The 18,648-nt window shown below is 35.2% G+C and overlaps 1 protein-coding gene across 1 annotated transcript; it reads right to left on the bottom strand.

Annotated features, from left to right (window-relative positions):
* Nucleotides 1-16,415: 16,415 nt before the first annotated feature.
* On the bottom strand, nucleotides 16,416-18,441 carry LOC132141975 (uncharacterized). Its single transcript, XM_059551622.1, has 9 exons — nucleotides 18,375-18,441; nucleotides 18,154-18,222; nucleotides 18,013-18,060; nucleotides 17,800-17,847; nucleotides 17,550-17,585; nucleotides 17,392-17,460; nucleotides 17,190-17,285; nucleotides 17,040-17,093; nucleotides 16,416-16,625 (listed from the first exon to the last, which is right to left on the bottom strand). Exons 2-8 carry the CDS (start codon nucleotides 18,205-18,207, stop codon nucleotides 17,049-17,051), a joined length of 396 nt encoding a protein of 131 aa, XP_059407605.1. The 5' UTR covers nucleotides 18,208-18,222; nucleotides 18,375-18,441; the 3' UTR covers nucleotides 16,416-16,625; nucleotides 17,040-17,048.
* Nucleotides 18,442-18,648: the final 207 nt, after the last annotated feature.

The following is an 18,648-nucleotide window of genomic DNA, read 5'->3' as shown; positions in this document are numbered from 1 at the left end:
GATACAGAGTTATTGGAATGGAATTTTTTATGTGAGATTTTAAGGGTGCAAATGCAGCCAAATCCAACACATTCTGGAACCTTCTGAAAGTATGCATCCATTATCAGGAGCACAACACAAACTTCTTGCATACAGTTTAATTACAGCCAAGAAGTTACCTCTGTTGTTCTGTAAAAAGGAGGCTCCTACAGTCAAATTATTACTTGGAGAGATGATATCTACTTTACATTTGCAACAAATTAAATACTGTTTGGAATTTGAGCAGTTTGACTAAATCTGGCACCCTTTTTCTCTTTTATCTTGACAGAAAACTATGCACTAATGCATCATTTGTTAATGTAATATTTTTTATAGTTCTTCATCATACTTTACAGTTTAATGTAAACAGGTCTGGTAAGGAATGGTTTGTGATGTTTTTTTTTTCCTCTCTTTTCTAATTTTGATTGTATTCTTTGTACAGGTAAAAGAGACGAAATATGTAAGACGGCAAAACCATCTTCAAAATCTTTGTCTTTCAATAAAACCTCTCTGAACAATTAGGTCACACTCAATTCCAATGGTAATAGTCCTGGAACTCAATTTTGAAGAATCTCCAGGTATCTATATAGTGCCTCAAGACTTTTACGTTATGATGGGGTTATTGGATGAACTGTTGACTGTCTTTAGAGCTCTTGAAGGAAATGATGTGATCCATTTTACTCCTCAGAAAACTGGCATTTTTAAAAGGCACCTAAAAGTTCTCCATTGGGTCCTTCAGAAGTGCTGCAATATGTGTCCTGTTTTGGGATGGTTCACCCAAAAATTAAAATAGTTGATACCAGCTATTAACTTCCATGTTTTTATGGAACACAATGGCTACTGTCAACTATTTGGTTACCAACATTCTTCAAAATATCTTAATTTAAATAATAAGATAGAAACATTTATCATTCGTACAGGTCTGGAACAAATGAAGACAGATAAATTATGACAGAATGATGACAGTGTTTCTCTCCTTCTGTTCAGGATGCATCGGGCATACAAGTGTAAGTGGCATTTGCGAAACCCTGAATGGTGTCTTTAAGGTATCTTTTCATTTTCACAGTGGTTAAGGAAGCAAAAATGGCACATTCACATAAGCATTCAAGCTGTTCCTCTGTCTAAGACTATAACTTGGGAAACTGGAGCAAAAGTCAGTAGATATGGGGGCACAGATGGAGCACAAAACAGGTTGTTTCATTTCCCTTCAAACAATTGGGTCTGAATGGGCTCCACGCTGTTGACTATGATTTATCCAAGATCACACAGGTTCATGTGGTTAAAAGGAAGCGCATTTCTTGTTTTGCCAGCTTAACTGGTAAAAGGAAGTCAAAGAATAATTTAAAAGGAAATGGGAAAGAATTGCTCATGTCTTCTCAAATCCTGTTCCTTGGTCGGGTCACAAGATTTAATACTGTTTAAAAGTAACATTTTAGAAGGTGAAGTCTCTTTATCTTTTGTATGCTGTCAGTGTTGTCCTGTAAAAAAGGAAATGATATGGATCAGACAGTGCTGAACGATTTTATTTGAAAGCAACTGTCACATTTTCCTCCACAGTTGATTGGTTGGTTATAAACCAAGTCTTGTCCATCACTAAGCTTTTAAAAAAGCTTTTTAAGCCAAGTCCCATTCCATTTAAAATGCTTTTATAACCATTTCACAAATTACAAAAGAAAGTGATGACTAAGATATATGTTCCCAGCCAAAGAGAAAGTACAAACCTTGAGGTACTTCACCTACTGTAAGTGCTATACTGTAACTGTGCTTCTCTCTCTCTGTCTTCCCCATCCTTCATCTCCATGTTGACCCAAGGCACAAAGGCCTCAGCAGAACACATTGCCAGAACTTCATACACATCCTCCCAGAAACACTCAACCAAATGCAAGTGACATTGGCATTCTTGAGATTTCATGGTTGTCGCTCAGTGCTTGAGAGGGAAGATTCCTCTATGGAGTCACACAAAGTATTGCAGAAACCACCAAAGTAGCAGCATCAGGATGCAGCCATTTAATTGCTGTGATTCAGACTTCAGACATGAAGTGACTTGTTTGAGTTTGCTTTCATGTAGTCTCTGTTTATTCATTTCAGAAACCTTGAGTTTCTCTGCTACTAACGCATTGATGAGCAATCACTGAACGTTCCACATCACCTGCATGTTCCAGAAACCCAGTTGGGGGTCAATGCTTCATTTGCATCTCATACTAAAATGTCTCATACTCCTTTCAATGCCAAATGTTCCTCAGTTTCCCTTTCTGTTCAGATCTGAATCTTTTGAAGAGGCTCATTGGTCTGGCAAGGTCTTGGTATTCTGACCGATGAAAGTTACGTCACAGACTCTGGGAAGGTACACAAGGAATGACTTTGATGCAAATGTCACTGAGTCCTGATAAGAAAGTAAGAGGGCTGATGCTTAATTTAGCATACCGGGATAATAACAATGCTGCAGTTTGACAGCAAGAGCGGCTCTGCTGTTGAATAGACTAATTAAAATTACATCATGGATTTTTTATCATGCTTATGGAACTGGCACATGCTTGAGCATCGAGGGAGATTCACAATTGCAGGCAATTATGAAAATTAAGATGAGATCACACAACACAGTGTGCCGTTTATTAAAAGAAATCAGCACCAGAGAGCTTAGGTGGCACATGAAAGCATCGGTCAAAATGTGAAAGAATTCAAACAAGATCTAAAACAAAGGAACAAAATTACTTCAAATCCTGTGTCTGCACATGATGGAAAGTGATTTTTCTCTCTCAAATTGCTAAAGATGATACTGTTGTGCTCTGTTGTGATTTAAATCACTGGCTTTAGTGTTTCATATATCCAGTTTCAAAATCTACATATATTCAGGGTAAGAACCTATTCGACTTACATGCATGTAATCACTTGTGATCAAGTAGGAAATGATTCTGAGAGGAAAGCGGCCAATTTATGGGCAATGACACAAAAGCCTTTTCCACCAGACGATACTTGTACTAGTCTTAAGTGGTGAATTCAGCTATCACAATCACCGTTTTGACAAAAGGTGTAGAAATTCAAGTACCGTACCATACAGTCTCCATATACAAACAATGTCAGTGCAATGACCTGTACTGCAGAATTTCAAGTGCTTCAAGAGCCTATAGGCTATGCAGGCAATTGCCTAGACTTCCCAGGGGAGCTACCAGTGCTCATTCAAACCATACAGATCACAGATTGGAAGTGAGGATATTTAACACTCAATCTACACTGGAGGCTAAAACTAAATCTGTTGTATTATAAATCAACAACCAGTCTAGACTTGCCACAATTTGATGTGCCACTCACCTCCAGTGTATGAAGAATAAACTTAAGTTTGGATCACACGTAGATTTTATCATCTAGAACACAAACCACAGTCTTACAAAAGATAAAGGCATCAAAGAGAACAACAAAGTAAAAGCTGTGAACTGCTAAACATAAATAGTAACACTGTAATCTGCGTAATTTGTTCATCCCTCTATCACCATGCAAAATATCATTATAAGATTCCACTCCTTACTAAAAAAAAAAAAAAAAACGCTCATACTCTACAAAAAATAAAACATGGAAATATTTAAGGATAAGATTAGCAATTTTTCAAGAACAATATGGGGAACAAACTCAAACTCTTTTAACAAGATGCAATAAAGTCAAGGGGAAATATGAGTAATTCATTTCAAACTGGCCTTTCTGGAAGCATCTGGTTTATAGTTATTACAAATATATATTTTTTTATTTTAAATTTTTCAAAACGCTTATAAACCATACAGAATTTTTTTGAGAAAGTAAAAATGCACAAAGTTCCCTGTGAGGGTTAGGGTTAGGTGTAGGGTTGGTATAGGGCCATAGAATATACGCCATTATGCCTATTGGATTTCCCCACTTTTCACAAAAAAAAACGTGTGTGTGTGTGTGTGTGTGTATTCAAATTTCTATGAGATATTATAGATATTCATAGATATTATATAATATCTATCATTTCATATTTCTTATTTTTGTGTTTGTGCATATTGGCCCAGTTTAATTTATGTGGTTTTACTTACTTTTTTTCTTTTTCCACATTAATGTAACATTTTTAATGACAGAACACTTCAAAATCTGTTTTAACATATGGAAATAATAATTTTATCATAGTTCTGCCCGCACTACTATTGTTCTAAATAAACAATATACACAATATAAAAATTATTTTTAAGATGTGAATTTAACAAAGATTAATGAAGTGCAGTGGCATACATTGGAGTAAAATTTAGTAGCATTTTTTTCAGTAAATCCTATTCCATATTTTTCAGAATATTCCATATTTTTTCTTTTAAACAGAAACAAGACTCTCATCAGGTTGCAGTGGTTCTATGTTTGTTTTTATGTTATGACATATTTTATACTGGCGGGCCTGTTTTAATGACCTCACCCAGTTCTCCAGAAGCCCACAGGCTGGCCCTGAGTGCTACTGTCACAGGATGTCATTTTTCCAATAGGTCACCTTTCTTGCCTGCTAGAACTGCTCCGGTCAACAGCAAATGCTATTATGGTGAAGTAAATTGTTTAGGAGAAACAATAGCACAGCAGCTAACTGGTCAGTTACACACACTAATGGAAAGGGACAGGTAAGTGCTGAAGCGTTCTGAGAAACGAATAGGAAACAACAAGAAGTACCAGGAAAAACCAGCTTGTAAGACCAAAATGCACGTGCCTACATGCTGTGGTGTATCTTTCTTTCACCAGACTCCAAAACATCCTGGTGTGAGCGGCCTGAGTAACTTCCATTTACTGCTCATATCAGTAAATGGACCATTTCTTTTGTATAAGAAATTTTGCACAGCAAGTTAAATAGTCTTCCAATCAGCTTTTAGAAAAAGCTGTCTGTGCTCTTATTGCTTCTGACTGTCCCTGTGATGAGGGGCCAAATGGGACATTAAAATTGCTTGACTGACCACTAGTTCATGTGGGATATGAGGTAAAAGAACCCTCAATAGTGTAGATGTGACTAAATGTACAAACCAAACGATCAGATCCCTCTGCCTCAATGATCCTGGCTGCACCGCGACTTCCAAAAAATATCTTGCTTTCTCTCTCTCTCCTTCCGTAAATCATACATTCATTCATGCATGTTCAAATTTAGCTTTCATTTAAATAACAAAAAGTTGTTCCAGCATGTTCATATTCCCAACACTTGTGTAAACAAGTTAATTCAGTAAGTAATTTCTCCTTGAAGGAAAGTCATATGGTCCTTTTTGATTTGCTTCTAAATGTGACAGACGCAGTCTAATTAATTAAACGTGTCGCTCCTGCTGCTCAAGAGACAAAACGGTGGAGAACCCTTTTCATGGCTGACATCACAGGCAATAGCTTCCTTTTTATCTGACTTTCCCATGGGAGACATACTTCCACTGTTCTTTCATTTCCTTTTTTCAGCTTACTTTCCTTTTCTCATCGCCTCTCTGAGCAAATACAATAAGTGTCCACATGTGACAGCAAATGGCGGTGGAGAGAACAGGTGGGAATGTTCAAAATGAAAGAAGAGATAATATTGAGACGTACACTCTGCGATCACTCCACATATGAGCTGCTATCCAATAGCCACTGGACCCCTCCTCATTTTTGAGTGCCTCAAATTGTACAAAATTAAAAAACTGACTAGCTTATTTGGGTCACCTAAAGAGGTCTCAACAGGCAGGTGACTCGCTTATTTAGTGATTTTTTCTAATTTGTCAGTAGTTCTCAGAGACATTTTCTTAGTAGATTATATTTGTTTGTAAACATTTTAGTGAATATTTGCCACATACTACATAATAAGCAAAAATAAGCAATCGCTGTATTTTTTTTTATTCATTTACCCAATTCAAGCACATTTTATTTCAGTTTATCTAATAATAAAAAATATATATATCTTCAAAACTAGTGATTGCATAAAGGCATAACATGATTTGCCTTCATACTGTGTCTATACTCTCATTTTCAGGTTTTGGAGAAGAAAGGATCGTTAATCTTTGGTCCTCTGCTGCACCCTTGTGCCCATCAAGTACACCACTTGATAAAACCTCATAAGTCTGTCTGCATAAACATCATGTGATCATAATATTGTTTCAGTCAGTCAGGATATTGATTGGTACATTATATAGTGTGAAAATTTGCATCCTTATTATTTTTTATTACAGAGAAACAATTGTATAAAACCAAAAAGGAACCAAATTTATTTTTAATTACTTTAGATCTGTGTAAAACAACAAAACAATACATTGTTCCAATCACCAAATAACTTAAGTTGCCTGAAAACCGAATGATTTGGCTGAAAGATCCCTGTATGCACTGCCACATGAATAAATTATGCAGACAGTATTATTGGCATTAGCACAACTAATTTAAGCTTCTGTTATTTTTGTTGTCTCTGTTACCTATTTGTGTGGTGATGTTAACTTAAGCATCCATCATTGTAAGTATTGTCTTTAATTAGCAAGAAGATAGATTTTTCCTTCTTTTTACTTTATGTAAGAATAATAGAAATGTATGTTAGAAAGAAATACAAATTAAACTGGTGTTCCTAATTGATAATTTGCTGGACAAGAAATCTGTAGTTGCCTTGACAAGAGTTTATTAGCTGTACAAAACATATAGTGAATGAACAAATTCAAATAGACTAATCAAAATAATGTTATAGGTTGTGAAAAACTTGAACATCAGGTGGAGCAACTTGTTTATGCAGATGCCTAACTGAAGTCTAAACGAAGTAAAATATGTTTTTGTACCGCTGAAGTCTTTGACAAGTAAGCCCTGTTCCAAGCCCTTTGTTGCTCCATTAAAGAGTTATCTGATCGCACTACTGTGAAGGCCATATCAGCCAAATAAAACAGGTCAGCTGTGTAGTCCAAGAGGAACCATATCAGGAGATATTCATGCTGCAGCTCCTCAAAGCCGGCTCTATGCAAAGAAACATATACAAATTCTCAAAAGTATTGCATCAATTTATCAAGCTACCAAAATTTACATATCATGTTGCATGGTACTGAATATATTAGCTTTATCATCTGTATTAGAGAATATGAATGCAAGAGACTAAGGGAGACATACTGTAAGGGAGCAAACTTTAGAGGTTAATAAAAACAGACATCTTCTATTTGTATCCTTCTCTCATCTCCTGGTAACCTCGTCTTATTAAAACATGAACATTTAATTATTACCTTGCAATTATAGCTGTCCATTTGTACATGACAGGAGTTGAGATTACAAGCAGCCATTGATAGTACAGGAGTCCCGCTGGGTTAATCACAGAGACCTCCTTAGGGCTTGAGAAAATGAAGTTGACATGAGAAATAATCAATGATGATTACTTTGAACTTTGTAAAATCACAGATTAGAAATGACTGATAAAAAAGTCTGATACCAACTGCTCCCTTTTTTTCTTTTTCCTGTTCCTTTTTATTTCTCCTTTTCCATTTCCTTTTCTTTTCTTTTTTTCTTTTCCTTTTCTTTCTCATTTTCTTTTTCAATCTTGTTTCTTCACTTTTTTTCTAATTTTGTTTAGAATTCTTAAATTAGCAGTAGTAGTAGTTGTGTAGTTGTTGTTTTTATTTGTGTGTGTGTGTGTGTGTGTGTGTGTGTGTGTGTGTGTGTGTGTGTGTGTGTGTGTGTGTGTGTGTGTGTGTGTGTGAGTGTGTGTGGTCCTGGTATTCGTTACATTATGGGGGCCACATGTCCACACAAGTACAGTAGCTAATACCAGTAAATTTTGACCTTGTGGGTATTTCATTTTTTTTTTTTATTTGGTCATTATAAATCATACAGAAATATCTTTTTTGACAATCTAAAAATTAAGGTTTTGTGTAAGGGGTAGGTTTAGGGGATAGTAAATACAGTTTGTGCAGTATAAAAACCATTACATCTATGGAATGTCTCCATAAAACACCTAATGTGGGTGTTTGTGTGTAAAGTATGTGCCTTTAGTGTTTCATAGTTTGATTTCAGTTGATTAAAGAGGCCTTTAACTGCAGTAAGACAAAAGACATTTTATTTTAAGAAACTGAAAGAGAAGACACATAACAAGTAATGTTGTCCGTGGCTGTATAGGCTCAATTCTTACAATGAGGTTGATAAAAATAAAAATAAATTGCCATCTGTCAGGAAACAATTTTACACACAACACAACAAGAATGTGCCACACTTTGTTGAAGCAGGCCAGTTAGACGCCCCTCAGTATATCCAAGTCCCTGCACTATAATGTTCCGACCACTGAGGTGTGGTCTTAATGTCAGAAATGTGACTGATTGGTTAGGATCTAAGGGGAGGGGCTTGTGATCATCTCTTTCACTGCACAGGCAGAGCATCAGCCACCAACACCTGGTCTGCACCAGCAGTGGCATCAGGCCCCACCAAAGTGGTGTCTATTTCCACAGCAACTGCCGGTACCTCAGGGATGAGGAATGGGACAGATGACACATGAAAAGTAGGATGAAACTCATAATGTTTGAAAATGTGTGAAACAATTCTGACAAGATGAAATAACCTACTGCTCCTTCCTCATCTGATCCATCTCCTGTGGGTGCGGAAAGAGCGGGGTTGAAAAAAATGCCCTGAAAGAAATTTTCAAAGGTCAGTGTCAATGCTACATAATGTACTTACAGTATTACCGATCTCAAGTACACTCTTAAAAAGAAAGATCAGAAAAGGAGGGTTTTGTAGTGATGCAAAGAAGAACAATTCTGGCTTCTCCAAAGAGCCTTTCAGTGAATAGTTCTTCAAAGAACTGATTTTTCTTGTCACTCAATATTTTAAAAGTCTGAAGAACTTTTTCCACTACAAACAACCTTTTGTAGAATGGCCACTCTGTAGTATTAGCAAAAAGCCACCAATCAAGCTACAGTGACATTTGTTACTACTCAATAAACCAAACTAAACTACATGTATAATGTATTATATGCTGTACCCTAAGCGCTACTTTACATGATAAACAGATGCTAAAGAGAAATCATTACTCAAAATATTGACAGCATGTTGCTAACCTGCTGTGGTGCTTGAGGTGAAACCTGAGGCTGGGCCTGTAATAAGTGAAATATTTTCAATTTTTTTTTAAAAAGATTATTGTTTATCCTCAAAAACACAAAAATGTTATATGATATCTGATTTTGATTTTGAATGAGAAGGGTTTACTTGAATAGGTGCAGGCGCTGCAGGTGGTGCCTGTGAAGAACACAAAATATCATCAGTTCCATGAAGCAGGTTACTGAGGCCTGTTCACAGAATAAAGTCTTGAAATGAAGTGGTTACATATTTAACATACAGGCAGTTGTGCCCCAGTAGGAACAGCACCAAAACCCTGCAAAACATTGATTACATGATGTTGTTATTATTAAATGACTCTGCTGTATGTTTTTAGCATTGAACTGACCTGTTGCCGCAGATGTCCTAACATTCTGTAGAGTTCCATCATCTGCAAGGCTGTGTTAGCGTGATTAATAATTGCCTGCTGCAAGAGAGAAAACACAGCAAGAATTATGCAAAACATTAGGCCATACGTCCATTAACATACATTGCCATCGACTCACAGAGGTCGTACCTCATTGCTGCCACTGTCAGGGGCCTAAAATGTGCAAAGCAACAAGAAGATGTCAGAATGTGTGAAACTTAGACTGTAATGCTGTCTTGAACTGAGAAATGAGAACTTACAGGGGCAGCTAGTGAGGAGCCCAGCAAACACATCAAGAATGCCACAGCTTTCATATTTGCTCTTATGATCCAAAAAGAAAAGCAAACAAAACTGTAGAAACATTAAATACTGTCAGTACATTCTTAAAAATAAGGCTCTTTATTTGCATTGATGAACCTTTAACGTCAGTGGAACCTTTCCATTCTACAGTAAAAAAAAAAAAAAAAAAAAAAAAAAAAAAAAACCTCTTTATCTTATTAAAAGTGTCCTTACATTTCCATTCTTTTTTTTTTTTTTTTTTTTTTTTGGAGAACCCAGAATAATTTTTTGATGCCATTGCTGCAATATTCAATGTTCATTTTGCAGCCTCTATTTTTGAGAGTTTAACATATACTGTACATGAGTTACATGTCTCTAGAAATAGTAAGAGCTTACCTCTTTTTGAAAATCACAAGGAGTTGGATTTTACAGCTGAATGCATAACTACTGAACAAAGCTGCTATATATATTTAGCAGATGCTGAAACAAGCCAATCATCTCTCAGCAAAGAGGGAAATCTATTTTTGCCCATATTCTTATAACAAGGTTCAAATTACAACTGTTAATGACCCATTATGTATAATTATACACTGTTAAAAAAAATCTGCTTGGTGCACAGTTCTTCAAAAAGAAAAATGAAATGATCTAACCCCCAGACAGGAAGGGTGTCTGTCTGTGATGTTTGATGGTGAAGTTTGGATATATATCACTTTCAATTGGTCCCTTTTCACATGAGAGACTTGTGGGGCGCCTGCCAAAATGATCGATCTGATTAAAACAGATCTTTACAATTAAGCTTATATTACACATTCTTCTGACCTCTTAATTACAGACTTAATCCACCATTTCTTGCTGATTCAGCTGGAGATACAGTAGGTGTAAATCTTTTGGCTCCTCACTGTTGTGACCACACTGACAGCTTCTTCAGTGTTGTTATTGTCGTCTGCGTTTTTTTTTTCTCTCACTCTATAGTTTGGAGCATTACAGGGGCTGATATGTCTTATCCTTTAGGGAATCCACATCCATGTCTTCCATCTGATAAAGAATGTGAATATAAAAGGTTTATAGATATCCACTCGCTGAGCTCAAAAGATTCAGGCAAGAGGGGACATATACTCTGGCTCCCATTCAGTCATTCTTCTAGACAAGATACATTTGAAGATGCTTCCTCAGGGTCAAGTTTCATCTTTTTGGTTGTTCCAAAGACTAGATTTATATGTTAATGTCATTCTTATATATATATATATATATATATATATATATATATATATATGATATATATATGATCTTGCCAATCACAGTGTTCGGTGGTAAAATGTTTTTTGTATAATAAATACTTTAGAATTATTTTTCCCCTAAGATTCAAAATTTCAATAAAACCCCTTACACCATAGGAAAAATAACTCCATGACTAAAAAATTAAGGCAAAATTATTAACATGACTGACAAAACTAAATGTATGGGTGTTATGTGTTTAATCTGATAGACAGATATTTAAAGTAACAAAATTATGTATCTAAAATCATATATTACACATGGCATATTTTAGACTACAAGAAATATTTGTAGAGTTGAGAATGAGCAAATATCATAGAATAAAAAAATATCGTTAAATGTGGTTGCCCAACGTGCCAACATACTATATCTCAGAGCAAATATAAAGGAATTGATTAATTGCTAACTTTCTGTAGGTCTATTACTTTGTGAGTGTTTCTTTATTTCTGCATGCATGTAAAGAGACCGTTAGTATTCCTGAGGACCTGGTGTCACGATCATTAGATGGAGTGCCCATGAGCTTCAGTAGAGGGCACTCCAGTCAGGACCATTCCACCCATTCACCACCAGTTGTCACTTGGACACTAGCACCTCTCAAACTGTTGCACCACACCCGAACTACATTACCCATGAGTCACTGCATCACAATCACCCTGCCACACCTGCACCTCATTCATCAGCCAATTTCCTTTCCTTGTCCCGATCTCTGCTTGTTTCTGGTTATGATTCTGGTTATCCCTGACACACCTGATGCCATTTCTGATCTCTGCCTGTATTACCATTCTGTTGAATTAATGCTGCATATGGATCCGAACGCCTCCGACTCCTTGTTACAGAGCATGAGCTTCAGTAGAGGGCACTCCATCTAATGATCGTGACACCTGGCATGTAGAAACTGCCAAACTTTCCATAGTGGGCTCTTAAGCTCTCTCGGTGTTGTTTTTATGAACATATTAAATAATTCTCAAGTTTGATATTCACACATCTTTAAGCTTCCTCAAGATTGAACGTGGCCTAACAAATCTTTGCTCTACTGAAGTTTTAACGAGCATTAATTTAATGATTCAGATCATGCTGTATCATGTTTATTGTACTGCAGAATGTTTAAGGTGTAGATGCTAAATATTTCACTTTATCCTTGGGGGGGGGCTTTGGGCTTTTTAATGTTGAAAAAATATATATTCTGTATTATTTTAATTAATTAGTATGCAGTACAAATGTCATCTCCTGTTCTGTAGCAGCTTGCAATAGGATAGAGAGTGCAGATAAAAATAACGTTTTGTTTAATCGACTTTATTACTGAAACACTACTCACAAAAGGCCTACATGATAAAATATTCAGAATTGACATTTGTTTTGATATTCAGTTAAGGTATCATTTTCTCACATCAGAACAAGGCCAAAACAGCAGATTTCAAACTGTATACAATGCACATACAGATCTTAAAAAATGTTGTTTTACATAAGGGTAAATCATCTTCTTCATGTTCAAAAATCAGCTCATTTTAAATTATTATTCCAGAAAAAGTACTAATTCTAAATAGCATTCGACAAAAAAACGTTGAACACACTGCTGTTTCACATCTTTTCCCCACTCAGCTTCAAAGATGTGCCTGCAGGCATAAGAAATTGTAAGTGAAAACAAGAATGAAAGAGTGATTTTATACAGTGCTATATTAAAACTATATTAATATTTAAAATTAGAATAAATGAATCCAATTCAGACAAACCTAAGCAGTATATTCCACCCCAGGTCTTCATGGCTTGGTAGACACCTAAAAGAAAGTATAGATATTAACAAGTGTGTGGCACGCATAATCGGCTGTTTCTGCAAAACTACTGCTGACATACAAGATTCGCAAGTTCTCATTTTGGTTAAACACATCCTAGCTAAATACAGCACTGAAGGAGCATTTATGTTGTGAAATCAGAGCTTTACTGAGAGTTGTGTTTTTAGCTTCTCACACATATTCATTCAAACTGCACTCACACACACACAAATGTTTGTTTTTGTGAAAAGTGGGGACATCCCATAGGCTTAATGGGTTTTATACTGTACAAACTGTATATCCTATGGACCTACACCAACCCTACACCTAACCCTAACCCTCAAAGGAAACTTTGTGCATTTTTACTTTCTCAAAAAAACTCATTCTGTATTGTTTATAAGCGTTTTGAAAAATGGGGACATGGGTTATGTCCTCATAAGTCACCCTCTCCTTGTAATACCTGTGTCATACCCATGTCATTATACAGAGTTGTGTCCTGATATGTCACAAAAACATGCCCACACCTGTCCTGTCTGAGCCTGCTGCTCCAGCTGGGTTTTCTGCTGAGGCTCTTGGGCTTGTGGAGGACCATCCTGGAATGGTGGGTTCTGTGTAAAAAAATGCAATAAAAGCTCATTGATTTTCAAGTCTTTCAGCAAATACCAATAAGAGCGCTAGTGATTATGAAAACAAACAAGTTTGAAGCATAATTGTCTCACCACGGGTGGCTGTTGAGGAACTGTCTGTGGCATAAAATCGAAGGGGAAGATCTATATATCCACAAATATATAAAATATCACATTCAAGCAAACATTCCCAAATAATTTTTTTTTTCTTTTTTTTTATAATAATGTCAAAATGTTTAAGCAATTTCAGGAATTTACATTTGGAATTTGAGGTATCAGGGGAACAGTGGGTTGGTCCTGAAAAATAAACAAAAAAACATCTGAACTGTAAAATAAAGAATGATTTTTTTTTCTAAATTGTAAATTAAACAAGAGTATGTTTTACAAGAAAATACTTGAAAATACAATACTTTTTACTTTACTTTTACTTTTTTTCTTTAACAATTTATTCAAAGGGTTACAATATGCACTTTTTTACGTTTACAGTTTCAAAGCAAGTCTACACCAAATAGTTTTCAGTGTAGTAGCTTACTCAAAGAAAAAGAAATCAATATTCGTAAGAATCAGCTAGCCTATGTAATGAGAAAACAAGCATTACCTGGCGCTGACTGAAGTCAAAGGGGTAAAACTTAAGGAGAAAGAAAAACAAAATCACCAATTATTTCACTGCACCAGAGAATTATGTCTGTAATTTAATGAGACATCAGCAGGGGCCAAGTGACTTTATACAGAGTGTAGTTAAACATCTCTAGTCTTTGCTAAATTAGCCTTTCTGTCTGTTCACTCACGATTTCCACACTTTTTCTGCCGGGAGCTTTAGGGAGAGAGTACTTGATGAACCCTTGTGTAGGGAATGACTGAGAACACACAGAGAGAGAGAGAGAGAGAGAGAGAGAGAGAGTCATGTCACAGCGTGAATAATAGTTGTAATCATGTTCTATTCTTTTGGTATACACACGTGGTACATAATGATTTATCTGATTGAGCTGAGTGTATCACAAAGACACTCAACAAAGAAGCTGCGTAGATGATAAGTGTTTGGTAAGACAAGCTTGCAGAGAGCTTGCACCATTACTGCCTCACCGATGCGCCCGCTGCTCCCCCTACAGGACTGGCAGGGAATTGCGGAGGGAAAATCTATTGGATTAAAAAAATATAAATAAATAAATAACAATAATAATACATTTAGGATTTCATACAGCACATGCACTATAATTTGTGGTTGTTGTTTATTCAGGTAATCTAAAATATGCTTCATGTAGTACCATCTTTAAATTAATAAATTAATTTAATTAAATGTAATAAATTATTATTTAACATGACTCAATAAACCTGAATACATTAGGTTACACTAACCTAGTGAAAGTATTTTTATGGGTTAGATCAGGTACACTAACCTAATAAAAGCAATATACATACACTATACTTTTCTCTTAAATCTTAAATATGTGGTACCATGAACTAAAACCATAAAACTAGTTTTTTATACACTATTAAATAGCCTTACTAAATGAACACTAGATAAAAAATTTATGAAACTATATTCACATATTTGGGAAGGGGCTGGGGTCTTTTATAGATTTTACTAATATTTTAAATGTTTTTATTTGTATATTTTCGTTTTTAGTTTAGTTTTACAAAGTGTTTTTCTAATCCCCATAAATAAATAAAAAATTACAAAAACACTTTAACTAATCTAAAAATGAAAATATAGAATATAAAATAAAAACATTTAAATATTGATAAAAACTATAATAGTATCTCAGTTATAATTAAAAAAAAAACAGTTTTAAAGGCTATCCTGGTACCACTTTGAACTGTTATTTTTAAGGCAATAACTAATAGAAATAAAAATCAATTTTACAATTTCCATGCTTATTGGAGCATTCAGACCAGGATGTGATTTTGATGGTATTCCCTGGAAGCCACCATTGTTCCCCTAAAATACAAAGAAAATGAGTTAAAGTTAATTTTAGTTGACATGTTTAGTTTTGTTATAATTAGAATGCTCAATGCATGTTCTGTAGCAACCTCAGTTAAACCCATAAATCATATGAATACATGTTATGAAGTAAAACAGAGCTATTTTCATCATGAACTGGGTGCAATGTGTTGATTATGGTCAAAGCAAAAGATTCTGAAGACTGTTATGCTGTTTATGGATACAGAAAAGTTAAGAATGTTCATGCGTGGTTAACCCCACCTGCTTCGGGTTGCCATAATGAGGGAGATAATTGAAAAATGGTGAAAGCTAGAGAGAGATATAAACACACATGAGGAAAAAAAGGATCAGTTTCAGTATCTGGGCGACCTAGACACATAAAACAAGCTTTGATAACAACAAAGACATTCCTAGGAAAAGGTTTAATGTGTACTTACTGGTGCTGCGGATACTGCACCAGCCAGAAGAAGACACAGGAGAGATGTCCACATGTTTATGGATTCACCAACCTTACACAAACAAAAAGTGAGCTAAGACCATCTAGACACATGAAGGAGTGCGAGCTCTGAATGAAAACAGAAACAGAACCACTTACAGTGCACAAAAAAGCAGTTTGCTCACCTTGGCTGCAAGTAGAGTCACTAGCTCTGGAATGTGTTTTCGTGCTTTTATTTGCTCTCTGGCTTAGCGCTTAGCCAATCCCTCTCAGGCTAGACTTTATCATGACTTCACAGATAGAGAAAGATGGTTATTGAGAAAATGACCTGTAGTCAGACATCGTCTGCCTGTCTGTCAGCTATTATTATAATGATGATAGCCGAGGGAACTGCTGATATCACCAACCTGTATTTTTGAAGCTATATTTTCAAGGTACAAAATATCATTGCTATTTAAAATAGGAACTGAGTTTATTTTGTTTTATATGAACTTAGTGGTGTTTAAATGCAACTATAACAACAACAACAAACGCAATGTCATGTTTTGAAAAGCATTTTTGGGATGATGTTTATTATCAGCCAAACTAGAAGTTGTTATGTATTTGTATGAATTAAAACATAATAACTGTTCAGCAATAATAATAACACACACAAGGAGGCAAGGAATTGATTGTATGGTTTATTATAAATCAAGATTTAAAAACATGGCTGCAAAAAGCTATGATTTTTATGGCTCTCATGCATCAAGCCACTGAAAAAGCACCGTTTGATTAATCATTATTTCTTATGCAGGAAAGCATTTACGCAGTCGATTTGCTAAACACTACAAGCAGCTTCTTTGAGGTTCAGGACTTGGTGGTCAGCTTATCTGTTCATCTATGAAAGAAGAAAAAAATGAAGGCTTTAGAAATGTGTTGCATTGTCCAGAAAGGTTTCTATTGTGTATTTTTTTTAATCACTTAATAATTATAAATAAAAAATGTTTCTAAAAATTCTATAAAATACTAAATACTAAAATAAAAAACATGGTGTAGAAACAATTTTCATTCATGAACTGCTAGTAAATTTCACAACTAATTATACAGAAATGGCAAGTAACACATTGAATTAAAAATACAATTTTGAAAGAATGAAACAGTATTTTCTTGTAAAACCTTCTCCAATCTTTTTTCTTTTATTTATGTGTGAGTGACCAGTGTATAATGATGCATCTTCCATTGCAAAATCTGTTCAACTTATGGCATTACAGCATTATGATTGATAAATCTGTTATAATTATATTCAACCAACCAATCTGGTTTAGTCATCATGATCATCATCATCATCGTCCTTTGGAGCAGGTGCCTAAAAAAATAAAAAAAAATTACAAACAGCCACATATATATGTGAAATTATACTATATATATATATATATATAACAAATTTTCAGTTTGACTGTACTGGGGCAGCAGGAACAGCGGGAACAGCGGGAACAGCAGGAACAGCGGGAACAGCAGGGGCAGCAGGAGCAGGTTGAGGAAAGCTGAATGGGTAGAGCTAGAACACAGAGGAAAATTAATGAACTTCTGCGTACCTTGAAATAAATGGGGGAGATTCATATTTCATATAGCAGTAGACAAATAAAAAAGGCGAAAACACATACAACTTCAACACTTTCTTTGCCTGGGGGCTGGGGAATCTCATGCTTAATGAAGCCGCGGACAGGTTGACCCTGTGGAGAATAAGACAAAATGAGCACTGACTGCATGCTAAAATAGCAAGAAATAATGAATATTAGGAAACAAGAAACAATTCACTCACAGGAACTCCAGCTGCAGCCTGCTGAGCTGCCAAAAGCTGAAAATATAATATAATATAATATAATATAATATAATATAATATAATATAATATAATATAATATAATATAATATAATATAATATAATATATGTATTTATATAAAACATACTTCTAAAATATTCTAATAAAATATTTATTACATGTTTGAGTAATATATTATTGAGTTATTATTGGTAAAATGAATCTATTTTACATATATAGTCCACACTTACAATCTCGACCTCTGAAGGTCTAGCTGCAGCAGCGGCCGCAGGAAGGGCCTGTAGATCATCATACACACTTCTTATACAATGCACACTCCAGTATATCATATATGACATATATATTAATATACATGAACTATATATTCCCATATGCTATGAATAATTTTATTTGGTCTTTTTAAATAATAATCATGTACTTTTTAATGTTTGGACCAAACTCACCTGTGAAGCCGGGACAGGTTTGTACTCTAGCTCATAATACATCAATTGCTGTGTGTTAAAGAACAGGAAAGTCAGTATCACATAATGTTAGCATCACGTATTCTTGTCATAGCTGAGGGTCAAATACTGTAGATGATGTACCGGAGCGCAGTAGGCCACCCCAATGACTAATGCCAGCAAAATGAGGGCTCTCATGTTGAATGATAACGTCTGAAACAAAATGTGAAATATACATTTTATGAAAGAAGTAGTTATATTTAACCAACTACAACAGGAAACTAGATCTAGAACTAAACTTTTAACCCCAAACAGTAAAGGTACTGATGCACTGATGAGCATTTGTTGAATTAATAGTACCTTACCTTTGTTTAAGACTGTTGAGCGTGATCAGGATTGTTGAGGAGGATTTTGTGATACTGCTGTCTAGATATACCCCTTATATTCAATTTGAAAACAAAAGGCCCGTAACATCAGCATCTGATTGGCTTTGGTGAGCAGCCAAGTTTCTGTATAGAGTGTTCAAAAGAGGAATAAGTTTGGCACGATACATTAGAGGTATGTGAAGGTATACAAATAAATCAAACGCAATAAAAAAATACATTTATGGCACAAGTGATTAAATCATAATATCTGACA

The sequence above is a fragment of the Carassius carassius genome, chromosome 6 (assembly GCF_963082965.1).
Source record: "Carassius carassius chromosome 6, fCarCar2.1, whole genome shotgun sequence".
Lineage (NCBI taxonomy): Eukaryota > Metazoa > Chordata > Actinopteri > Cypriniformes > Cyprinidae > Carassius > Carassius carassius.
This window is presented reverse-complemented; position numbering and strand designations above follow the sequence as displayed.